Below are 26,719 nucleotides of genomic sequence, written 5' to 3'. Positions count from 1 at the left end.
TCTTCTTCTTCTTCTTCTTCTTCTTCTTCTTCTTCTTCTTCTTTACATTATAATACCTGACTACACCAGGAAGTTTTAGCATGTCTTAGCATGGAGCATATGGGACGCGGGTGGCGCTGTGGTCTAAACCACTGAGCCTTGGGCTTGCCACTCGGAAGGTCGCCGGTTCGAATCTCCGCAACGGGGTGAGCTCCCGTTGTTCGGTCCCAGCTCCTGCCAACCTAGCAGTTCGAAAGCACCTCAAAGTGCAAGTAGATAAATAGGTACCGCTCTGGCGGGAAGGCAAACAGTGTTTCCATGTGCTGCTCTGGTTCGCCAGAAGCGGCTTAGTCCTGCTGGCCACATGACCCGGAAACTGCATGCCGGCTCCCTCGGCCAGTAAAGCGAGATGAGCGCCACAACCTCAGAGTCGTTGAGACTGGACTTAACTGTCAGGGGTCCTTTACCTTTTTTTACTCTGGTGCATATACTTTAGCATAAGTAATAGCAATTGATGTGGGTTGTATCTGTCAAGAAATCCTTGCTCGCTTGCTTGCCAGTTATTCCAATTCACAGGACAACATTTAAGGTGTCTAGCAGTGAAAGGTGTTGGGAGGGGGGGGACGGGACGCAAGGTTTGATTTACATTGGAGATGGCCCATCTCCCTCTGTGCCAGTGAATGTCTGTCACCTTTCCAAGTCTTCTGAAAGGTTTCCCCTGTTCAGCTGAGAAATGTGACATTGGCTCTCATTGGTCAGAAGGAGCCAGGTGTCACCAAATCTAATTCGGGCTCAGAGAGTCCTTTAAAAACTACTTCTGGCCCAGAGATGGAAGGAAGACAAAATCACAACCAGAGAAGAATGGCTGATAAAGATGATGGATTACATCGTGTCAGGGAACTGCCATCGGGAGAACAGGAGTTGAAGGGACTCCCAGAGGTTGAGAGAGACTTATCAGCTGAGGAAGGAACCAGCAGGGGGAGGGAAGGAGCTCCTAGGGAAAGTGAGTCGGGGGGATGGCTCAGAGACACTTCCAGCGAAAACAGTGGGGAGGTTTCAGGACCTCCTATAGGGACACCCATTCCTCGCCGGAAACTGTCACGCCGAGAGTCCAGAAGGCGGGTTTCCGTTAAGGAGCTTTTATGCTGGAAGAAATTCCGTAAACGCCCACTGTCGGATTCTGCCAGCGACTGACGGAGCCATGCTTAGGAGCTCCGTTACAGACAGAGGTTTGCGTACATAGGCAAACTCTGAGGGACTAGGGATTTCACGCACAAGCAGCTCATCATCCCATCACACGTCGAAATGGTGAAAATGACCAGGAAAATCAGAAATCAAGAAGACAGAAATTTTACGAAGGAACGGGAAAATTTTATAATTTATCTTGGAGAACACTGTAAACAACTAAAAACTTTGGCAGGAGTGTAACAACACTTGTAATGAAACAAGAATTATGGGAAAATAGGGATTTTTAAGAAAAAGGAGAATTTTATAAGATGCAGTTGAAAAAAGATTCAGGTGGTAGCCGTGTTGGTCTGACGCAGTAGAAATATATAAAAAAATTAAAAAATTGTCTAGTAGCACCTTAGACACCAACTAAGGTTGTTCTGGGTATGAGCTTTCGTGTGAAAGCTTGATATGAGCTTTTAGTATCTGAAGAAGTGTGCATGCACACGAAAGCTCATGCCAAGAACAAACTTAATTGGTCTCTAAGGTGCTGTGGGTTAAACCACAGAGCCTAGGGCTTGCCGATCAGAAGGTCGGCGGTTCGAATCCCCGCGACGGGGTGAGTTCCCATTGCTCGGTCCCTGCTCCTGCCAACCTAGCAGTTCGAAAGCATGCCAGTGCAAGTAGATAAATAGGTACCGCTCCAGCGGGAAGGTAAACGGCGTTTCCGTGCGCTGCTCTGGTTTGCCAGAAGCGGTTTAGTCATGCTGGCCACATGACCCGGAAGCTGTACACCGGCTCCCTTGGCCAGTAAAGTGAGATGAGCACCGCAACCCCAGAGTCGTCCGTAACTGGACCTAATGATCAGGGGTCCCTTTACCTTTACCTAAGGTGCTACTAGTTGAAAAAAGGAATGTTGATGGAACTCATGGAGGGGCAGAGGGAAGTCCAAGGGAATCCTTTGTATGTATGATTATGATTATGATTTGAATATAAATGTAAACTGTAAAAATCAATAGAAAATTGGGGGGGAAAGTAAGTCCTTTAAAAAAAAGGCTGCCCGATGCAGCGTTCTCCCATCCCATCATCAGGGGTACAGACCTTGGGAAACTGACCATCCTCACTGCTTACTCATAAGTAGACTGAGAACACTGTGGTGTTAGTAAATAGGTTAGAATTCGTCAAAATTTGGAGTGACTGGGTTCTTTTTGTTTTCCGGTATTCTGTTTGAACATTTGCCTTACTCTCTTATTTGGGTAAAAATTATGAGAGAGGCAAACAACAGTATCTTCAGTGTGGGAGTCTGCTATAAACCTCCAAAGCCAGACAAAGCTTGGGATGACGTCTTACTATAGCAGATTACCAAACATTCAGAGATATAGTAGTCATGGGAGACCTCAGCTGATATCCGTCAGGACTCGAACTCTGCCCAAAAAAATGTAAGGTCCAACAAATTTCACAATTGCCTTGCTGAAAATTTCATTTCCCAGAAGGTGGAAAAAAGTAACAAGAGGATCAGCTATCTTGGACCTGATCCACACCAACGTAGTGAGAAGCTTGGGTGGAAGTGACCTACTGGGATCCATTATGCAAAGGGAGGAGAAAGCTGGATGTGGTCAGATGCACAAACTCTGGATTTTAAGAAAACAGATTTTTAAAATCTTAAGAAACTACTGGGTGAGATCCCCTAGTCAGAAATACTCAGAGAGATTAAGATGGATGGGAGTTTCTTAAAAGGTGATATATTGGAGGTACAGTTGCAAACAATTACGGCAAGAAATTGAAGGAGGCGGCAGCTAAAGAAAGCAGTGTGGCTGCATAGGGAGCTTTCAGATGGGCTGGTGGAGTCTGGATGTTTTGACTACAATCCCTATCAGCATTGGGACTGATAGGAGTTGCACTCAAAACATCAGCATGGTGAAGGCTGAGATCCAGCATTTGTTCTTCAGTTGGAGAGACAATGACTTTCTGGGAATAGCAGTGGGACAGAAAGTTCTTCGTGCAGTAATCACATGCCCTTTCTTCATCTCCCCTCTTGTTCGCTTCCAATCTCCACCAATTGCTAATTGCAGCAAAAACCTTCTCTTAGCTGCTGCCTTGGCCAGTTAATAATAATAATAATAATAATAATAATAATAATAATAATAATAATAATAATAATAATAATAATTTATTATTTATACCCCGCCCATCTGGCTGAGTTTCCCCAGCCACTCTGGGCGGCTCCCAAATGTTAAAAACAGTACAGCATTAAATATTAAAAACTTCCCTGAACAGGGCTGCCTTCAGATGTCTTTTAAAGATAGGATAGCTGCTTATTTCCTTCACATCTGAAGGGAGGGTGTTCCACAGGGTGGCCACCACTACCGAGAAGGCCCTCTGCCTGGTTCCCTGTAACTTCACTTCTCGCAATGAGGGAACCACCAGAAGGCCCTCGGCGCTGGATCTCAGTGTCCGGGCTGAACGATGGGGGTGGAGACGCTCCTTCAGGTATACAGGACCAAGGCCATTTAGGGCTTTAAAGGTCAGCACCAACACTTCGAATTGTGCTCAGAAACGTACTGGGAGCCAGTGCAGATCTCTCAGGACCGGTGTTATGTGGTCCCAGCGGCCACTCCCAGTCACCAGTCTAGCTGCCGCATTCTGGATTAATTGCAGTTTCCGGGTCACCTTCAAAGGTAGCCCCACGTAGAGCGCATTGCCATGATATCATCTCCATAAAGTTGTCCCGGATCTCAACTGCAACCTGCCTGCTTACCTGATACACATTACCTGATACATTGTGTATCATCTGACCCATCTAATGCAATTATTAAGTTTGCAGCTGACACCACCACAATGGGTTTAATAACAGGTGGAGATGAATCAGCGTATAGAGGGGAGGTCCAAAAAATATCTACATGGTGCCTAGGGAACAACTTGCACCTTAATATCAGCAAGACAAAGGAGATGGTGTTGGGCTTTCGGAGGAAGAGAGGAGAACTAGCGCCACTGTACATCAGGGAGGGCCATGTGGAGAGAGTCTCTTCCTTTAAATTCCTAGGAGTTTATCTCAGTGAAGACCTTACTTGGAAAATAAATACAACCCAGGTGGTTAAGAAAGCCCAACAGAGACCCATCTCCTCAGAGTATTGCGGAAGAACGATGTCAATCAACATTTGATGATCTCCTTCTACCGCTCAACAGTAGAAAGTGTCCTTTCATACTGCATCACGGTGTGGTATGCTGGTTTGACATCATCTGATAGAAAGTGTCTACAGAGGGTGGTGAATACAGCACAAGATATTATGGGCTGTCCCGTGAATCCGCTGGATGAAATAGCGGAAGAACGTTGCCTCAGGAGAGTGAGGAAAATTCCCAGGCATGATTCACACCCTGGCCGGCACTTTCTTGATCTCCTACCCTCAGGCAGAATACATAGAAGCATGATTAGTCGCACCAACAGGGCAAAGTACAGCTTCTATCCATGGGCTGTTAGGCTGCTGAATGAAAAGATAACAACAGGGCAACTGACTTTCAGGTATGGTGTGTGTGTGTCAGTAAATGAGGGGAATTAAGACTAAGAGAGCTGAGTGGGGGGTGCTCGTGTAATCTCACTGTATACAGGTTGTACAAGTGACAATAACGTATTTCAAATTTCAAATTACCTGCAGTTCTGAGATGGAGAGGATTTCTTGCCAGGTGAGCTCCATTTCTCCTTGGGGGCCAAGTTCCCCCCCTGCCAGGGGATTGTACAAGGGGAGGAAGGTTCCCCGAGCCCATCCTTGCTGGGGTGGGAAAGGGGGCATTTTGTCAGGCCGGGCCCTGCCCAGCCTCTGCTCCAGCTGGGTCCCCCCAAAATTAGCCGTGGCAGCAAAGTTCTGCAATGCAAAAAGAGAAAACGGGGTCAGGTGGAACTCAACCATTGTGAATCTTTCATAGGAAGAAGACATTGGTCTATCTAGCTCCACTGTTATGTACTGAGTTGAATAGGATCCAAACTGCAGCAGTCTGATTGGTCCTAGAACAATGCAGCAGTATGATTGGTCTGCAGGAGCCACCCAATCCAGCCCCAAGTGGAAGTGAATCCACAACCTGATTGGCCTACAGGAGAATCCCAGAATTAGCCAATCACGTGCAGCCCATTGTGTAAATAATGTATATAAAGCAGATATTGTGGGGGAACTTTCATTCCTCCTCACCACTATGAGCTGAATAAAGAGCATGAAATCCGCTCTCGACTCCGAGTATATTTCATCCATACTGTCTACACAGACTGTCAGCAGCTCTCCAGGGTTTCAGACCAGGGTCTCTCCCAGCCCTATCTACAGACTGACCTTGGACCTTCCAATGCTTTTCCAATGGGCTCCAACAGCGTCACGTCATCCCACAACATACAGCTGTTTGGAAGCAGCCTAAATGAAGCAAGGCCTTCCGAAAAGGGGAGCAGGGGTAAGAGACCATGAAGTCCACAGCTAAAATGACCTAACTGCACATCAGGGCAATGTCAACCGAGTGCATGCCTTAGCACACTTCCAGAATCCTTTGCAACTATTTAAGGATGTTCCTTGGCAGGTACATTGACGTGGCAGCAGTATCTGAAAGATGAACATTGGAGAACCACTCATTTGCGCACCAAATCTATTTCAGTGTACAGCGGTACCTCGGGTTAAGTACTTAATTTGTTCCGGAGGTCTGTTCTTAACCTGAAACTGTTCTTAACCTGAAGTACCACTTTAGCTAATGGGGCCTCCCGCTGCCGGAGCACAATTTCTGTTCTCATCCTGAAGCAAAGTTCTTAACCCGAGGTACTATTTCTGGGTTAGCGGAGTCTGGACCCTGAAGCGTATGTAACCTGAGGTACCACTGTACATAACTACAGCAGGCAAAAATAATAATCCGCTTTTGTTTCAGAGATGGGGGGGGGAACCTGAAATAAAACCTCAACCCACACCTCCCACCCAGAAGAAAAATGCCACTACAGTTGTACCTCAGGTTACATACGCTTCAGGTTACATACACTTCAGGTTACAGACTCCACTAACCCAGAAATATTACCTCGGGTTAAGAACTTTGCTTCAGGATGAGAACAGAAATCGCACGGCAGCAGCGGGAGGCCCCATTAGCTAAAGTGGTGCTTCAGGTTAAGAACAGTTTCAGGTTAAGAACGGACCTCTGGAACGAATTAAGGACTTAACCCGAGGTACCACTGTATATGGGAAACATGTAATGAACCTGGGCAATGAAAATGGCAGATGAAAATGGAAGCACCAACATTTTCCGGGGACTTGGGGTAGCAGCCAGCAAGGTTAGTGGTAGACAGGAACCTGTGTTTTGGGGTCTATTTCCTATAAACCTTCCACACACACACACACCCCGTGCTCCATGTCTTAGTCTCAGCTTGGCATGGGTGGGACTGCCCATCTGGTCCTTGATAAAACTCTCCCCTGCTCCCCACACGTTCTTACCTCAGAGCTGGCTCTGTGAATCTGCAGCGTGCAGCTGCCTGGATTAGACATTCATGAAGCCACGAGGGTGCCCAACTCTGTTTCTGCAAGGGAAAGATAAACAGCCTTCTTATAAGCCACAGAGTGCTTGCCCTGGAGAGAAGGGTTGGGGTTTGGGGGCTCTGTGGACTGGTAAGGCAGCAGGCCAAGAAGACAGTGGGCAGAGATCAATACAGGGAGGCAGAGCCATAGCTATGGGGGCATTTTTTGCCCTGGGTGTAGCCTCCAGAGGGGTGCCATTGAGTCTCTCTCTCTCTCTCTCTCTCTCTCTCTCTCTCTCTCTCTCTCTCTCTCTCTCTGTGTGTGTGTGTGTGTGTGTGTGTGTGTGGCTTTTCTGTTTTTGCTTTTGCCAAACTGAGTCTTTGACTCAGGTGAAATAAAGCCTAGTTTCTCCCCTGCAGGGAGGTTAAAGAGCAGGTTAAAGAGAGAATGTTTCTGGCAATTTGGTGGGATAGGGCAGGGCAATATTTGTCTTCCCACTGCTTTTTCATTTCTTTCTTTCTTTCTTTCTTTCTTTCTTTCTTTCTTGCCTAGGAGACTGGATTTTTCATGTTAGTTTTTTAATTTGTATACAGTGGTACCTCAGGTTACATACGCTTCAGGTTACAGACTCCACTAACCCAGAAATTGTACCTTGGGTTAAGAACTTTGCTTCAGGATGAGAACAGAAATCGTGTTCTGGCGGCAGCGGGAGGCTCCATTAGCTAAAGTGGTGCTTCAGGTTAAGAACAGTTTCAGGTTAAGAAGGGACCTCCGGAACAAATTAAGTACTTAACCTGAGGTACCACTGTATTGCCTTTCTACATTATGGTACTCAAGGCAGCTGACAAGCCTATTATGCAACGATAACCAAATACATCATTGTGCACCTAAGAACACTGCTGGAACAGACCCAAATTCTGTCGGGCCCTGCCATCCTCTTTAAGAGTGCTGGACTTTGGTTGGTGAAGACCTGGGTTCAGTCCCTTGCTTGGGCTGGTCCCTCAACTTGCCTATTCTTGTGACTTGAATTTAATTTTAGCTGCTTTTGATATTGTGGTTTAAATTGTTGAAACCCGTCGAAGGACCTGATGTTGAAGGGCAGTGTTATGTACTGAGTTGAATAGGATCCAAACTGCAGCAGTCTGATTGGTCCTAGAACAATAGGATCCAAAAGGCAGCAGTCTGATTGGTCCTAGAACAATAGGATTCAGAATGCAGCAGTCCGATTGGTCCTAGAACAATGCAGCAGTATGATTGGTTGGCAGGAACCACCCAATCATGCTCCAGATAGAAGTGAATCCACAACCTGATTGGCTTACAGTAGAATTCCGGAATTAGCCAATCATGTGCAGCCCATTGTGTAAATAATGTATATAAAGCAGATACTTTGAGGCGACATTCATTCATTCCTCCTCACCACTATGAGCTGAATAAAGAGCATGAAATTCACTGGCGACGAAGGTGGGAGTACCGCCTTGCCACATTCCTTCTAGCACAGCACAGCACCCCCAGCTCAACGACTGGCCGGAGCCCCGCTGAACTACTAATGGGTCAGCGCCTTGCAATCAGATTGGACCGCCTTCACCCCGATAGAGCTCAGGATGAGGTAGTGGTGGGGGAAGGCAGGAACCCCCGGACCTTCGAGGCCCAGGACCCAGTGTACGCAAAGAATTTTGGGGCAGGCCCTGCATGGGTACCCGCCACAGTCACCAGGGTCACTGGCCCCGTGTCGTACGAGGTGCTAACAGATGGGGGGCAATCCTTGCGCCGCCACTGCGACCAGATACGGCGACGATTCCCGGGAGAAAACCAGGAGGAGGAGGACAGGTCAGAGGAGTCCCAAGGGAACAGTGGGGCAGTGAGGCCCATAGAGCAGCAGGGGCAAGCAGGAGAGGCAGAATCAGTAAATACAGAGAGGACCCGTGAGGCCGAAAGGACACCGGAGCCAGAACCACGACTGAGCGAGCCGGTTGCGCCAGACCAAACAGCCCCATCACAGCCAGCATCCTTGGAACACGAGCCAGAACCTGAACCCCGGACCAGGGAACACCCCAGGCCGCAATGCACACGTAGGCCGCCGGCGTACCTTGAGGACTATGAATGCGACCTCCCGGGCAGGACTGGAACTTAGAGGGGAGGGGTGTTATGTACTGAGTTGAATAGGATCCAAACTGCAGCAGTCTGATTGGTCCTAGAACAATAGGATTCAGAATGCAGCAGTCTGATTGGTCCTAGAACAATGCAGCAGTATGATTGGTTGGCAGGAACCACCCAATCATGCTCCAGATAGAAGTGAATCCACAACCTGATTGGCTTACAGTAGAATTCCGGAATTAGCCAATCATGTGCAGCCCATTGTGTAAATAATGTATATAAAGCAGATACTTTGAGGGGACATTCATTCATTCCTCCTCACCACTATGAGCTGAATAAAGAGCATGAAATCACTTTGCGACTCTGAGTATATTTCAGGCAGGTAAAAAATTGGAGCAGCGGCCAGCCTGATACAACTTAGAGAAGTCCACAAGCAGGGCAGGAGAACGAAAGCCATCCATCCACACACACACCCTCTTATTGGTCCACAGCACCTGGTGTTCAGAGGCATCGAAACTAGATTTTTGCACAAAGGAAGTGTGGAAACGCAGGAAACAAATGATTAATAGAAAGACAGGTAAATGCACCACAAGCAAGTCTGGGTGAATGCAGGATAAATGCTCATTGTGACAGGGGTCAGTTTTAAGTCTTTTTTTTATCAATTCAGTATATTTTCTTTTAATTGTCAAATAATTCTGTGTACATTGCAGCAGCCTTTGGCTATGTGCAATAAAACTGACTGAGACAGGGGTCAGCAAGCTTTTTCAGCAGGGGGCCGGTCCACTGTCCCTCAGACCTTGTAGGTGGCCGGAATATATTTTTTTTTGGGGGGGGGATGAAAGAATTCCTCTGCTCACAAATAACCCAGAGATGCATTTTAAATAAAAGCACACATTCTGCTCATGTAAAAACACCAGGCAGGCCCCACAAATAAGCAAGAGATGCATTTTAAATAAAAGGACACATTCTACTCATGTAAAAACACGCTGATTCCTGGACTGTCCGCAGGCTGGATTTAGAAGGAGAATGGGCCGGATCCGGCCCCCAGACCTTGGTTTGCCTACCCATGTTGTATGATCACCATGCAAACAAATCAGGATAAATGCTCAGCGAAGGCCGCATATAATAATCCACATAAGCTTTGTGCAAGCACATAAGGATGAACAATCGAGAAACAGAATGCCTGGGTTAGTCCTGAGGCCGCTTTTCTATGTCCCGGCGAAAGTAGAAAGCAGCCCCAAAGATACCACCCCATAAAGTGTTAAGATTCCACAGCCCACACTGCTCTGCTCCTGCAGCAGCTTCCAAGATGACAAAGTACCCGCCTGCTCATTGTGCACGTGCCCACGATGCTGTCTAAGTTGATTTATGACCCCGCAAAGGCAATCTGGAGAAGCAGATTGGCTGTGTCTGGATTGCACCACTAGCAGCCCTTCTGACTGGGTGCCAGCCCTGAATGAAAGAGCATCATTGGGACTTCTTGCTTCTTCCATGATTACCATCAAAGGCTGATAACAATGGAATGCAGCTGTTTCTGGGGTATGGCGAGGCAGCCGCCACAGAAGAAGAATCTTTCTTTAAGCACAGGGATTCCCAGCTGAACTGTATTCTCCGCCATGTCTATGTACAGTGGTACCTCGGGTTAAGAACTTAATTCGTTCTGGAGGTCCGTTCTTAATCTGAAACTGTTCTTAACCAGAGGTCGGAGCCAAACAATACAAATTGAAAGCTTTTGCAGATGACTTAGTATTGATGTTACAGGAGCCAGAATCTAGTACTAAAAGAGTATTAGAATTGATTCAAGAATTTGGTCATGTGGCAGGATTTAAGTTAAACAAGTTAAAAACTAAAGTTCTTGAGAAAAACGTAACACCATTTGAGAAAGTGAGGTTCCAGAAGGAGACAGGTTTAACATTGGTTAAGAAAGTAAAATACCTGGGGGTTAATATGACGGCTAAGAACTTAAACCTATTTAAAGACAATTATGAGAAATGTTGGTCAGAAGTGAAAAAGGACTTAGAAATATGGTCAAATTTGAAGCTTTCCTTGTTGGGTCGAATTGCTGTTATAAAGATGAATGTATTGCCAAGAATGTTATTTTTGTTTCAATCATTGCAAATTTTGGACAAAATGGATTGTTTCAAGAAGTGGCAGAGAGACATTTCTAGATTTGTCTGGCAGGGCAAGAAGCCCAGAATAAAATTTAAAATATTAACTGATGCAAAGGAAAGAGGCAGATTTGCCCTGCCAGACCTTAAACTTTACTATGAATCAGCAGCATTCTGCTGGTTGAAAGAATGGCTGCTTCTTGAGAACACAGACATTTTGGATTTGGAAGGTTTTAACAATGTTTTTGGGTGGCATGCATATTTGTGGTATGACAAGGTTAAAGCACACAAAGCATTTAAAAACCATATTGTCAGGAAAGCATTGTTTAATGTCTGGATAAGATATAAAGACTTACTTGAAAATAAAACCCCAAGGTGGTTGTCACCGATGGAAGCAAAGGCTCAGAAAAAGCTCAATATGGAGGCCAAATGGCCGAAATATTGGGAAATTTTGGAGCAAGAAGGAGACAAATTGAAATTGCAGAGTTTTGAGAAATTAAAAGATAAAGTGCGAGAGTGGCTTCACTATTATCAAATAAGGGAGGCTTATAATTTGGACAAAAAAATTGGCTTCCAGGTGGAAAAATCAAAATTGGAAACAGAACTGTTAGACCCCAAAACTAAGATACTTTCAAGAATGTATAACTTGCTACTGAAATGGAACACCCAGGATGAAACGGTTAAATCTGCTATGATTAAATGGGCACAAGATGTTGGACATAACATTATGTTCGCTGACTGGGAACAGTTGTGGACCACAGGTATGAAATTTACGGCATGTAATGCCCTAAGAGAGAATATTATGAAAATGATATACAGGTGGTACATGACACCAGTCAAGCTTGCAAAAATCTATCATTTGCCCGATAATAAATGTTGGATATGTAAAGAAAACGAAGGTACATTCTTTCACCTTTGGTGGATATGCCCAAAGATCAAGGCTTTCTGGGAGATGATCTATAATGAAATGAAAAAGGTATTTAAATATACCTTCCTGAAGAAACCAGAGGCCTTTCTCCTGGGCATAGTCGGCCAATTGGTGTCAAAGAAGGATAGAACTTTCTTTATGTATGCTACAACAGCAGCAAGAATACTTATTGCAAAGTATTGGAAGACACAAGATTTACCCACCCTGGAAGAGTGGCAGATGAAGGTGATGGACTATATGGAACTGGCGGAAATGACTGGCAGAATCCGAGACCAGGGAGAAGAGTCGGTGGAAGAAGATTGGAAGAAATTTAAAGACTATTTGCAGAAATATTGTAAAATTAATGAATGTTAAAATGATGCTGGATTGAAATTAAGTGGCATTAGCAACAAGGCCAATAAGAATATGTAAAAATGGATTGATAATGGATGAAAATATATAGTCATAATATGTTAAGATATAGAGTTAAGATAAATGAAAGAGGGTAAGGATTTGCTGAACTGACTATGTGAACGGGAATACAAAAAAGGGAGGTGTGAGGAGGTCAAGGAAACAAGCAAACGAGTTTAAAGATATGAAAAAAATGGATTTGTTTTTAACTTTTTCCACTTATTTTTTTTTGTTTTTTTCTTTCTTTTTCTCTTTTGTATTTTGTATTTTCTTTTTTTCTATGTATTTCTGTATTTTTTGTATTTTTCTTTTTTTTCTTGTTTTCTTTTTACTCTGTAAATTTCTGCTTTTTGTAAAACCTTAATAAATATTTTATAAAAAAAAAAGAAACTGTTCTTAACCAGAGGTACCACTTTAGCTGGGACGCAGGTGGCGCTGTGGGTTAAACCACAGAGCCTAGGGCTTGCCGATCAAAAGGTCGCTGGTTCGAATCCCCGCGACGGGGTGAGCTCCCGTTGCTTGGTCCCTGCTCCTGCCAACCTAGCAGTTCGAAAGCATGTCAAAGTGCAAGTAGATAAATAGGTACCACTCTGGTGGGAAGGTAAACGGCATTTCCGTGCGCTGCTCTGGTTTGCCAGAAGAGGCTTAGTCATGCTGGCCACATGACCTGGAAGCTGTACGCCAGCTCCCTCGGCCAATAAAGCGAGATGAGCGCCGCAACCCCAGAGTCAGTCACAACTGGACCTAATGGTCAGGGGTCCCTTTACCTTTACCTTTTACCACTTTAGCTAATGGGGCCTCCCAATGCTGCCGCAAGTTTTCTGTTCTCACCCTGAAGCAAAGTTCTTAACCCGAGGTACTATTTCTGGGTTAGCAGAGTCTGTAACCTGAAGCGTCTGTAACCTGAAGCGTCTGTAACCCGAGGTACCACTGTATATTCTGTGATTCCAGGCAACCGCACACCGAGAAAGCCCTGGAATGCTTCTTTGGCTACTGGATTTCCGAGAATCTCAGTACTGTACCAAGCTTTTTCCCCCCTCCAAAAAAAACCCGCTAAGTTACTAGATCTTATGGTTGCAAAAGTATGCTTAAAAATAAGTGGGTGAAATTTCATCAGAAGCCTGAGGAGCTGTTGAATAAGATTTCCTGTGGTTAAGGGTGGAAATGTACCACTCCCCTTGATTAACAAAAGAATGAATTTTGCAACATTTGTCCCTGTGTTTGCACATGGAATATGTACAGTCCTGTGTTCCCAGTCCTCTTCTCCCCTTTTGATCCATAAAAACACAACCCCAGCTACAATATATCACACCGTAGCGGGCAAGGCTGTGGCCAGGTGGCTTTTGCCGCTGCTCCCTCTGCTGCCCAAGCACAAAGGCTGCGTACACATTAATAATAATAATAATAATAATTTTTATTTATACCCTGCCCTCCCCAGCTAAGGCCAGGCTCAGGGCGGCTAACAAGCAATAATAAAAACAAGTTGAATGAATACAACTTAAAAACAAGATTAAAATACAACAATTAAAATATTGAAACATTAAAATGTAGCCTCATCGCAGGAGGAGAAGGAAAAGAAAAAAGAGAGGGAGGGAATCAAATTGGCTCCAAGCCAAAGGCCAGGCAGAACAACTCTGTCTTACAGGCCCTGCGGAAAGAAATCAGATCCTGCAGGGCCCTGGTCTCATGAGGCAGAGCGTTCCACCAGGCCAGTGTTGCAAAGGCCCTGGCTCTGGTTGAAGCCAGTCTAACTTCCTTTGGGCCCGGGACCTCTAGGGTGTTGCTATTATGGACCTTGAGGTTCTCCGTGGGGCATACCGGGAGAGGCGGTCCCGTAGGTACGAGGGTCCTAGGCCGTGAAATTACCAGCTTCAAATGCAGTTAGGTCGCTCTTTTCCCCCATTCGGTTCGAAGCTGGTTTAGGGAGAGATCCAGTATTATCTAATAAATGAGAAGATAGATATAATTTGTAGCTAGCACCATGTGCGCTATCGTTTCCCTTAGCAGTGGTGGAAGTGTGCTGGATGCAAATGAAAGTGTGCACAGTTGTTATGTACTGAGTTGAATAGGATCCAAACTGCAGCAGTCTGATTGGTCCTAGAACAATAGGATCCAAAAGGCAGCAGTCTGATTGGTCCTAGAACAATAGGATTCAGAATGCAGCAGTCTGATTGGTCCTAGAACAATGCAGCAGTATGATTGGTTGGCAGGAACCACCCAATCATGCTCCAGATAAAAGTGAATCCACAACCTGATTGGCTTACAGTAGAATTCCGGAATTAGCCAATCATGTGCAGCCCATTGTGTAAATAATGTATATAAAGCAGATACTTCGAGGGGACATTCATTCATTCCTCCTCACCACTATGAGCTGAATAAAGAGCATGAAATCACTTTGCGACTCTGAGTATATTTCAACAGTGTTGACGGGCAGTTTCAAGGCCCCTCTCCTTTCTTGATCTTCAAACCGGACTTGGGCAGGACAGCTCTTCACACACCCTCACAGCCCTTCAAACCAGCCTCAAATGAATCCAATGGATTCCCCTTCTAGATCGTACAAATTAGTAGCCTGCTTGGGAATTGCCATTCATTCCAGGAATAAATTAAAATTTGGTGGAGGGGGGGATGGGAGTGAGAGTCAGACATTTTGGCTCTCTCTGGGGCCAACCTCTAAGTCAGGGGTCAGCAAACTTTTTCAGCAGGGGGCCGGTCCACTGTCCCTCAGACCTTGTGGGGGGCCAGACTGTATTTTGGGGGGGGAAATGAACAAATTCCTGTGCCCCACAAATAACCCAAAGATGCATTTTAAATAAAAGCACACATTGTACTCATGTAAAAACACCAGGCAGCAGTGGCGTAGCGTGGGGGGTGCAGGGGGGGCCGGCCGCACCGGGCGCAACATCTGGGGTTAGGGCAAATCCACGGGTTAGGGGGCGCAAATCCACGGGTTAGGGGGCGCAAATCCACGGGTTAGGGGGCGCAAATTACTTGCCTTGCCCCGGGTGCTGACAACCCACGCTACGCCACTGCCAGGCAGGCCCCACAAATAACCTAGAGGTGCATTTTAAATAAAAGGACACACTCTACTCATGTAAGAACTTGCTGATTCCCGGACCTTAGTCGAAAACCACACTTAGCCACGACTAACTTTTGCTGGATTGAGCCTACTGTTTCAAAATGTTGTTGCCCACTCCAGAGCCTGGTGGATTACTAACCTATCTATATTTCTGCAGGAAGCTGGGAGGGGAAGCATATGCCAAGAAAGATAATATACAGAGTGGGACTGTGTCAGAACTCCCTACTCATCCAAGGATTTGAAATTGCTTCTCTAAGGAAGGCACACGCAGGGACAGCAGAAACCTCTTAGGCGGCCACATGCTATGTTCACTTCCGCTTGCTTGCTAAGTGGCAGAATTGGGGATTTGAGCTTTGTCTAGCTGGCTAGCATCTTTGAGAGGACTGAGAAAACCTGTGTGCTAAAGCAGGGATGGGAAACCTCAGAACTGGGAGCCATACGTGGCCCTCTAGTCCTCGCTCTCTGGCCCTTGGGACCAGTGGCGTAGCGTGGGTTGTCAGCACCCGGGGCAAGGCAAGTAATTTGCGCCCCCTAACCCGTGGATTTGCGCCCCCTAACCCGTGGATTTGCGCCCCCTAACCCATGGATTTGCCCTAACCCCAGATGTTGCGCCCGGTGCGGCCCGCCCCCCCTGCACCCCCCACGCTACGCCACTGCTTGGGACTCTCCACAGGCCACACCCTCCAACCAGTCTGACTTTGCATGGCTGGAATTGTCCTTGAACTCTGGCAATGCATAGAAAGTAGCCTACTGTATAAAGGTAAAATTCACATTAATTGCTCTCCCCGCTTTCCCCTCTATCCCTACACACCGCTCTGACACGTGGCCCCTAGCTGGTTGCCTAGAAGACAGTGCGATCATTAAACCCATCCACTGTCAAGATGGAAGATTATCATCATCATTCTTTATTTTTATGCCACTCTGGGCGGCTTCCAACAAATTAAAACACAATACAACATCAAACATTAAAATCCTCCCTGAACAGGGCTGCCTTCAGATGTCTTCTAAAAGTCAAATGGTTGTTTATCTGCTTGACATCTGATGGGAGGGCGTTCCACAGGGCGGGCGCCACTACCGAGAAGGCCACTACCTGGTTCCCTGTAACCTCACTTCTCGCAGTGAGGGAACCGCCAGAAGGCCCTCGGAGCTGAATCTCAGTGTACGAGCTGAATGATGGGGGGTGAAGATGCTCCTTCAGGTATACAGGGCCAAAGCTGTTTCAGGCTTTAAACACTTTGAATTGTGTTCGGAAATGTACTGGGAGCCAGTGAAGATCCTTTAGGACCAGTGTTCTGTTGTCTGGCAGCCATTCTGGATTAGATGTACAGTGATACCTCGGGTTACATACGCTTCAGGTTACAGACTCCGCTAACCCAGAAATAGTACCTCGGGTTAAGAACTTTGCTTCAGGATGAGAACAGAAATCGTGCAGCGGCAGCGTGGCAGCAGCGGGAGGAGGCCCCATTAGCTAAAGTGGTGCTTCAGGTTAAGAACAGTTTCAGGTTAAGAACGGACCTCCGGAACGAATTAAGTACATAACCAGAGGTACCACTGTAGTTTCCGAGTCACCTTCAAAGGTAGCCCTATGTAGAGCGTGTTGCAGTACTCCAAGCAGGAGATAACCAGTCCATGAACCACTCTGGCAAGACAGTGCGTGGGCAGGTAGGGTCTCAGCTGGCGTACCGAATGGAGCTGGTAGACTGGCTTATCTATGGAGGCATAGCCACAACTTTCATGTTACTACTGTGACAAATCGCAGAGGAATAGCTATGTAGTCTGTTGTAAGGAAAAAATGGAGCCTTCATTATAAAGGACTCCTGGACAGCTCAGTCAGGAGAGCACGGGCCTCTTTAATCTCAGGGTTGTGGGTTTGAGCCGCACATGGGAAGAAAGACTCTGGCATTACAGGCACTGATGACTCTTGTGGTCCCTTCCAACTCTACAGTTCTATGATTCTACAATTCTATGAGCTACTAACATGAGTTTGACCAAATCGCAGGAGGCAATGGAAGACAGGAGTGCCTGGCGTGCTCTGGTCCATGGGGTCACGAAGAGTCGGACACGACTAAATGACTAAACAACAACACAATTCTGTGAAATGATTCCTGTGGCCCTTTGAAGTCTTTGAATATTGTGGCATAAAAAGCTTCCGTGAGTGCTGGCTCACAAACATTAATTCCACCGCAATAAAATTCCCAAGGCTATCCTTAGAGCCTTCCCGCAGGACATTTTGTTGTTTTGGCAACCATTGTACCAGCAACCACCAGTCTTAGCCTCCAAAGGGTCCTGGGAGTCAAAGTTTTCTGTGCATTTTTGGTTAGAGATCGCCAACAACTACAATACTCCCAGCATTCTCTGGGAAGAAAGAATGACTGTTAAACCAGGCCTTTGAGGACCCCTCCAGACTGGTTTTTTTTTTTTAATTGTGGCTGTATTCTGCAACATGTTCTTGATACAAAATAGTGCATCGGCCATAGATTTGTTCTGCTTTAGTTTGCTCTGTGATGATTCCCCAATGCTACAACGTTAGTGCTGTCCAAGGGGGGCTAAAAGCGGGACAAAAATAAACCAGAGCGTTTGCGATAGAAAAAGTGATGGGATTTCAGCAGGAAGCTATGGGATATACATGGATTGCAAGTGAAACAGTGTGACATCCCCAAAACGTTTACAGGCACAAACTGTATTGAAAGCAAGATTGTGTCAGGGACCATGCTGAGGAGGGCTACACTGAGGAGGAATGGTGGGAGCCTCCCCCTCCCCCTCCTCTGGATCATGAATCTTCCCAGGAGCAGGAGGACAGTATAGATTTGGAACAGCGGTTTGCAGAGGGACATAGTTCAGAAGGAAGAAGCTGGGAAATACTGGATGAGGAACAGCTGAAAGAAGAAACACTGGAAGAGAGAGGGTTAACAGATTCACAGTCTCTGGACAGCATTCACACCCCTTCTCCAAAATCACAGAGATCTCAGAAAGTGGCAGAACAGAAAGCACAGAGGGTACAAGCTCAGATTACAAAATGTAGAAGTGACATAGATTAATAGGGACAGAAGGGAGTGTAATCCTTAATTGGGAGCACCGCCATATCTAGGAGATGTTCTTCTTTGTTCTCTCACTGTGATTATTAAAGTTTCTAACTGGTAGGAAGACTCCTTTTCCTTTGTTCTGCTTATCTACTGTCACAGGGGAGGAAGCTGATTCCCTGAAGCCTGACAGATTGCATGTGACTGCTCCAATAGCACCATGAGAACAAATCATCATGAATGCGCAGTAAAAGAAATAGGTCCAGGGAGGGGCTGTGAGAGAAGCTCCATGAAAATAAGTTTGGGGAGGGGAGGTAGTCCAGAGCAGTGTTGCGTGATGTAGCCCACCGGATGCTGTTGGATTACAACAACTCCTATAATCCTTGCCCATTGGCTAGGATGAGTGCTGCTGATGGGCTCAAGGCTGAAGAACACGGAGCATGTGCTTTACATGCAGAAAATTCCAAGTTCAACTGCTGGCATCTCAAGTTGAGAAACGACAACAGCAGCAGCGGGTGATGGTGAAGTCCTTCCTCTGCCTGAGATTCTGGAGAGCCATTGCCAATCAGAACAGACTAGAAAATAGCCCAAGGGTCCCCTTTGGACTGCAACATGCTGCTGACACAATAATAGTTCATCATCGCTGGAGTCATCCTGGACCGCCTACAAATCCTTCTCCTTTATTATATGTCAGGTGATGATTTTCCAGTGTTACCACATTATTGCCATTTGGAGGAGCGCCCATGCTCTATAGCACAACGAAAGTGGAAGAATAATTGTTAAGTTGTGGGTGAACATATCAGACGACACAGCGATTCTCCAAACAGCTCTTGTTTATTCACAGGTCAGAAAAGAACTGAACTGAAGGGTTCAGTCAGCCTGCTTATATAGAGCTCCAGTACAACGTAACTGTAACAACTTTCTGTAACTATCCAATCACTGAACGTCACTTTCGATCGCTTATTTGCATATGTGGACCTGAACTATCTACAGTATCCCCCTGCTGGCCCAGGGTGAGAACTTCGGTACATAACAATAATCATTGTCTTATTTGTAGGCCGCCTTTCCATAGTTAAAACCATGCTCAAAGCGGCTTACAATTTGAAAAGATTTACATAATTACAAACATAGCAAAAGTAGTCATAAACCATGAAATAAAACACACCAGAAAGTACACAACCCAACTGAACAATCTCCACATAAATCATAATATCTGGAAATAAAGATACAAAAAAAGTATACATAGCAGCAGCACAGCCCCCTAACCAGGCTTCCTCAACCTCGGCCCTCCAGATGTTTTTGGCCTACAACTCCCATGATCCCTAGCTAGCAGGACCAGTGGTCAGGGATGATGGGAACTCTCAAAACATCTGGAGGTCTGAAGTTGAAGAAGCCTGCCCTAAACAATATCCCAGCTCAAGGGAGCGTTCAGCAGCTTCAGCTTTCGTAGCTGGAGTCAGTCAGTCAAAAACAGAAATTTAGCCTAGTTTGGGACCACCAATTGCACTGTAGTAAAATCGCACCACGTGACTGCAATCAGCTAATAATAATTTAATGATAATTTCATTATTTCCACCTCGCCCATCTGGCTAATGCACCTTATGCTATGTAAGGCTTTTAAAAATTCCATTTCCTTGCCAACAGCAGGAGGGAGAGGGATTAGGCAGAACTATTAAAAACCACAGTCTACTCATGTGATTGGAGTGCAGGGATTTGGGCATCTTTTTCAAAGCAATTGTTATCTGAAATATTGCTCTTCCAACCCCTCCCTCCCCACTGCCAAGAATATTTGAGGTATGAAAAGTTCCAAGATTTCAGGAGGACATCATGGGATTGCACTGATTGGAGGTGAAGCAATATCCTCGCCCCTAAACTTTTGCAGGTGTAAACAGTAATTGAAGTGGGGTCAATGGTAGCCAGTCCAGCACCATCATAAGCACAAATCTTCATGAAAGCACAATGGAAAAGACATCTGTGCTGGTCCACTACACATCAGGCTAGACTCGCAGCCTTTCTCAACCTGTGGGTCCTCAGATGTTGTTGAACTACAACTCCCATCACCCCTAGCTAGCAAGGCCAGAGCTCAGGGATGATGGGAGTTGTAGTCCAACAACATCTGGGGACCTACAGGTTGAGAACCACTAGGCTGGAGTCTTCAAGCCCAGTAGCCTTTGCATGTGTGTGTGTTGCATTTGTGATGCCCCCACTCTCCATTGATTTGAGCCATCCATCCCTCTGGCCATGCTCTCCAATGTAACTGTGGTGCGCTCCTTCTCCCTGGGGACATTTATGGTGTGTGATGCGCTCATAGGCAAAGTACTGTTATTGTGGGAGGCCTCAAGGATCTGAAACTGCTCTGCTCTCTTCCTCCCGCCCACCCCACCCCGGAACCTCTCTCTGTGGTCTGCTATCGCCTCTCGCCCTTTGCTTTTCCCGTGCGCATTTCGACAGAGATTGGCCCTGCAATTTCCGATCCTCTGCTGGGATGTTGCATAAGAAGAAGAAGAGGGGGGGGAACCCACACCCAGAGCTCCTGAGACACCTCAAGTCTTCTGAGGCCAGCGGTGGTGATGGGGGAGAGAAAATGTATTAATATGAGCAAGGCCTCAGCGGGATTTCTAAACTACAAATTCCCAAATTCCCCATCCCAAGAATAGGTAATCTGGCAAATTAGGAAAACGAAGAGGCGATGGAGGACGCAAAAACTGCCAGCATTATGGGTGCAAAATGGAATCACCAAATGCAGATGCAGAATACCTCTGAACACCAGATCCTGGGCCCAAAACAACAGGGGATGAGCATTTGTGTTATGTGTCTACCAGAATCTTTTGACAACGACGTGAGGCCAGACTCAGTAAGGTGGTTCTTAGTTCTTGTTGACTTGTGGCATTCATTATCACACGGTGTGCTGGTTGTTCCCTACATTAGGGTTGGTTTTTTAAGGGTTGGATTAAACCCGGTGTGAGGAACCTTTGGTCTTCTAAGGTTCAGATGTAGCCCTACAAGTCTCTTTCTCCAACTCTCAGGAAGAAGAAGAAGAGTTTGGATTTGATATCCCGCTTTATCACTACCCTAAGGAGTCTCAAAGCGGCTCCTTTCCCTTCCTCTCCCACAACAAACACTCTGTGAGGTGAGTGGGGCTGAGAGACTTCAAAGAAGTGTGACTAGCCCAAGGTCACCCAGCAGCTGCATGTGGAGGAGCAGGGAAGCGAAGCTGGTTTGCCAGATTACGAGTCCACCGCTCTTAACCACTATACCACACTGGCTCTCCCCAGTCTACTATCCCTCTCCCCAAGCCCCCAGGCCACACGCCTCTGCTTCACACGCCATGTATTTCTGCCTGGCTGGAATGTGTTACTGAACTGCGATCATGCCTCTCACTTGCCTGGAAGGAAGAAAGAGGGGTGTGGGTGTATGTTGAAACCTCTGGCTTTTGCATGGCTGAAAATCAGCTGGTAGAAAGACGATTTGCACTACTTGCTCTGCCCATTTTTGCTTCTGGCCGATCATGGCACACAGCTTTACCAAGGGCAGAATGTAGCCCTCATGCTAAGCAAGGTTCCTCCGTTCTAAACAAGCTCATCTCTGGCCCAATCAAAGATCCCCCGAATGGGGCAAGACTTCCCTTCCCACTTCTCAGAGGGTGGTGTACCAGCCACACCAGGCGTTTGGAAATTGGCCCCATGGCTCTGTCATAAACCCATGCTTTGCATGTCTGAGCTGCCAGACTCAATCCCCAATGTCTGCAGTTTAAACAGGTGGGAGACCTGTGGTCCTTCCAACTGCTGCTGAACTACACCTCCCATCATCTCTGACTATTGCACATGACAGCTGAGGCTGATGGGAACTGGAGAGAGAGTCCAGCAACAACCAGAGTCGTGTTAGCAGGGTCTGGTTATAGGTGATGGGGAAAACCTCTCCTGGCTTGAGACCCTGGAGAGACAATACCGAGGGCCACCTTCCCTTCTGTGAAGCCTTTCAGGGGCCACATCATTCCAGAACGGTAGGCAAAGCCAGAGGCAAAAGTAGGTGGAGCCGTGAATGTGATTTTTACCTTTGTACAGTAGGCTAGCTTGTACATATACACTCAAACAACTCTCTCCATCTTCCATCTGGACAGGCAAAAGGCACCATCAGAGATCAAGGACACATTCCAGCCAGGCCAAAACATCTGCGGTGCAAAGCCGTGGCCACGAGTGGCGCAGAGAGTGGACTTGTGGCCTGCGAAGAGTTCTGAGATCTCCACCCGTCCTAGACACACATGCAGAGCCTTTATTCAGGTGGAACCTGCTTATAATGGCCCCAGGTGTGTAAGATCTGAATGACATGTGTGTGCTTGATGCACACGTACCCACAGTTACATATAGGACCCACACATTGATAGGAGGGAATGACTCCAGCTCTGTCGCCAGGGCAGAAAGCGGAGCAGCGCAGAGAGTTCTGTGGCCCAGAACGCAGCTATAACACTGGCTAAAATGTATAGAACAAAAAATGAACTGTAAGGAAATGTAAGGAAAAGGAAGGTACTTTTCACCACATGTGGTGGACATGTAAAGAGGTAAAAACTTTCTGGGAAATGATATATAATGAGTTAAAGAAAATGTTTAAAAACACTTTTGTTAAAAAACCAGAAGCTTTCTTATTGGGTATAGTGGGTAGAGAGCTACCGAGACAAGATAAAAAATTGTTCTTATATGCAACAACTGTGGCAAGAATTTTGTTAGCCCAAAGATGGAAACAACAGGAGTTACCAACAAAAGAAGAGTGGCAGATGAAGTGGATGGGCTTTGCAGAACTGGTGAAAGTGACGGGAAGAATCCGGAACCAGCGAGACCAAGCATTCCAAAAGGACTGGAACAAATTTATACAGTATTATATTGGAAGGACAACTGTAAGCAATTAACACCATTAGCAGGACTATCTGAAGATTTGTAAGATGAAATTGCTACCTGTTCAGGTTGAGTAATATAATATTTTAGGTAATGATATAACAAGGATGGGACGCGGGTGGCGCTGTGGGTTAAACCACAGAGCCTAGGACTGGCCGATCAGAAGGTCAGCAGTTCGAATCCCCGCAATGGGGTGAGCTTCTGTTGCTCAGTCCCTGCTCCTGCCAACCTAGCAGTTCGAAAGCCTGTCAAAGTGCAAGTAGATAAATAGGTACCACTCCGGCGGGAAGGTAAACAGCATTTCCGTGCGCTGCTCTGGCTCGCCAGAAGCGGCTTAGTCATGTTGGCCACATGACCCGGAAGCTGTATGCCGGCTCCCTCGGCCAATAAAGCGAGATGAGCGCCGCAACCCCAGAGTCGGCCAAAACTGGACCTAATGGTCAGGGGTCCCTTTACCTTTTATAACAAGGATAGGAAACGAAGAGAAATGTAAAGATGTAAAGTTTAATTTTGTAAACCAACAGACGGGAGGGAGGGAAGTCCTTAGGCTCAGTTGAGCCAAAGAGATAAAATATGAGGGTACAATTTTATGTAATGTGATTATATGAAAATGCAATAAAAATCATTTACAACAGAAAGCAGATATAACGCAAAGACTTCTGGTTCTATCCAGGAGAGGGCATTAGACTAGAACATGTGTACATGCATACATGAACACACACGTGTGTTATTCATATTTCTATGTGGAATATACATGCACAGAGAAACACACACACATTTTGGAATGTTCCCATACCACCCAGGTAGTGTGTGTGTGCTGCCCATCTTCACCAACACAGATTGGGCAGGGAGTAATTTGTGGTGCTATTGACAGACGCCGCTGCGCACAACACAGGAGGACACAGCATGGCAGAGAGGAGTGATATGGTACACAAAGATCAGAAGAAGCCTCAGGAGAAACAAGCAGACCAGACCTGCAAGACAGTCAAGTTAAAACTTCCATGTTAACAGAGGGACCTCCACACACACACGCAAAGTCACATTCCTATTACACAATGACACCTCCGGCAAGCAGGTTGACTAGACAGTTTGGATCATGTAGATTAATGCACCACCACAAACCATAAAGGGGAAATAAACAATGTGCAAGCCCCCTCCCCTGTACGCTTAACATGTAAAATAGGAGCTGTCGGAGCTAAAACCAAAACGCAACACATCCTGAAGGTCCCTTTGCTCTGGAAGCCCTTATCCCAAACTGCAGATGAGGGGGTGGGAGCGCATGGAAGGCACTCTGAACATGCTCAAAGGCACTCCTTTTTATTCCTGCCATCTTCCAAGGAGCTTAGGGTGGCCTTTTAGCATAACATCAACACATCTGCTAGCCTGAGGGAGAAGGGTACTGGTAAAATTCTCCTTACGACTTGCCAGGACCATACTGCCAGGAGCCAAGCTACAATTTTTAGGAGGGTTGAAAGCGGTTTGAGAGAGGTTTTGCTTTATGCAATGCACACAAATGTTCCTTTTGGCTTGCTGCTGCTGCCTCTGGATAAATAAGTTTTGCAGGTTTCTGAAATAAGAAATAACTTCTTCAGCAGAGGCAAAAGGGCAATGATACAAACCAAACAATTTAATATACATTTATGTATACAAGCAGTGCTTTTTTCTGGGGGGCCGGGGACACAGCGGGATGCATACCCCTAAACATTTTGTGAATCTGTATTTATTTCCCCCGATTTGAACTATAAAGTGGTGATTTTCTTGAGTCAAAATGAGAGTACCCCTAAACATTTTTTGGTAGAAAAAAGTCTCTCTTGTTCTTTCTCCCTCTCCCCCTCTCTCTTTCTCTGTATGTATTTGTGTCTTTCTTTCCGCCATGCAAACAAACACTACCATCTCTCTCTCTCTCTCTCTCTCTCTATCTCTCTAGTCAACGTTATTCAAAATAACTTGGTTAAGGTAACCCACGAGACTTCATAGCTAAGCAAGGCTTTGAATCTCACACGCAAATCCAGTGCTCCACTACATTGCTCTGGCTCATGTACCTCATGCATTCCCAGACTCAAGAGACATATTTTCTATAGGGCGTTTGTGATGATTTGTGTCCGTGCTGCTGTCAGGGCTGTCAGACACAACCCCACCTTCAATACTATTTGTTCCTGCAAAAGTGTTATACTGCTTCATTTCCCACCAGTACATGTGCTGAAATCCCATAACTTTTCATACCACAAAAGTCTGAGGGATCGGGTTGTCTCACTTTTATTGCACGATAGCCCCTTCAGACAGCAATAGCACCGAGAAAGCATCATACTTGTAATAAATGGATCTCCTTTCCTATTGACATCAGGCAGCAGCCTTCACTGTTCTCTTTGCTAAAAAATGTTTTTGTTTAGAAAAGGCTAGCTGGCACATGTTTTAATTGGGTGTGTTTTTTTTAGCCTGTTGATTTCTATTATTTTTGAGTGGTTTAAATAGTTGTTTTTAACTGGTTTTCCCACTCATCTTTAAATTTATTCTTTTTTTTCCTAAACCGCTTTGATGCTTTATGGCAATCAAGCGGTAAATATTGTGAAATAAATAAGAAAATCACAGCTAATAAAGCAGAATAAGACCACCACCAACACCCTGTTATTGTGTCAGGAACATGCCGCAAGAAAACACCCCAAATAAAACATCAGTCTGGAGGGACCCTGAGCCACAACACCCAAATCCAATACCTGCACCTCAGCCCTGGATTCAAATTAACCCTGGGTGGCTCATTCCAGAGAGAGCTGGCCGGCTACACACCTCCCTAAACAACTTCCACCTATCGTGGACCCAAAAGTTTGTGTTTACTCCAGGATTCCCACAGGTCATCTTGCATCATAATATGGGGGGGGGGGGAATGCCTTCACAAGCATGCATGAAGCAATTGCATACCCCAGCTCAAGAGGTATGGGGATGTTTCCTTTTGCAAATGCCCAACTCCCCACCCCCACCGTTATAACGGCTGTGACAGCCACTTTCTTTCATCCTCGCACAGGCTGGTTGTGTTGGCTTGCAACACAAATGTACACGCACAAGACTTGGATTAGGTGAAGGATGTTTCTCTTCATCCGTGTGGTTCCGTATTGCTGCGTTGTGTTTGTGCACAAGGCCGCTTGTTGCTGGCCTGTTTGCAAGTGAACCTGCGCACTTCAAAAATGCCCATGCAGAATGAACGGGTGCAGGGTGTGTGTGTGTGGCAACAACTGCAGCAAGCAAAGGCTAGTTTACAAATATTTTGCAGCAAATATACACGGCCATTTAACATCATAACCCAGAGTCTAAAATTACCTCTCTGCCCCATGGGAGAATGCTGCAGCCTAATGCCACAGTCAGACCATATATTCAAAGTCACGGGGAATACTGGGAACTGTATTTTCTTAAGGTTGCTGGGAACTTTAGCTCTGTGAGATCAGAACCCTTAACAAACTACAGTTCCCAAGATTCTGTGCAACCATTAAAGAGGTGCAATAGTGCTTTAAGAGCATGGTGCAAATGTGACCTTGGTGTGCGTCATTTGTATGTACAAATGTTCTGCTCCCTTCCACCCCGGGGGTTCAGGAAATAATTACATTTTCC

The 26,719-nt window shown here is 46.0% G+C and overlaps 1 protein-coding gene and 1 long non-coding RNA gene across 2 annotated transcripts in view; one reads left to right on the top strand and one right to left on the bottom strand.

Annotated features, from left to right (window-relative positions):
- The window catches only part of LOC310756028, a 33,767-nt gene extending 24,425 nt beyond the window's left edge, over nt 1–9,342 (top strand). Inside the window, exons 2-3 of the long non-coding RNA XR_014544662.1 lie at nt 7,208–7,712; nt 9,087–9,342. This is a non-coding gene — a long non-coding RNA (uncharacterized lncRNA). The remainder of the gene's footprint in view (nt 1–7,207; nt 7,713–9,086) is intronic.
- The window catches only part of NFE2 (nuclear factor, erythroid 2), a 33,526-nt gene that overhangs the window by 5,845 nt on the left and 962 nt on the right, over nt 1–26,719 (bottom strand). Inside the window, exons 2-3 of the mRNA XM_083599427.1 lie at nt 6,594–6,676; nt 4,794–5,006 (exon numbers count right to left, since the gene is read on the bottom strand). Of these exons, the coding sequence (XP_083455553.1) occupies nt 4,794–5,006; nt 6,594–6,644 (264 nt within the window). The 5' untranslated portion in view covers nt 6,645–6,676. The remainder of the gene's footprint in view (nt 1–4,793; nt 5,007–6,593; nt 6,677–26,719) is intronic.

The sequence above is a fragment of the Podarcis filfolensis genome (assembly GCF_964270895.1).
Source record: "Podarcis filfolensis genome assembly, chromosome: 2".
Lineage (NCBI taxonomy): Eukaryota > Metazoa > Chordata > Lepidosauria > Squamata > Lacertidae > Podarcis > Podarcis filfolensis.
The sequence above is the reverse complement of the archived record's forward strand: the minus strand, read 5'-3'. Positions and strand labels throughout refer to the sequence as shown.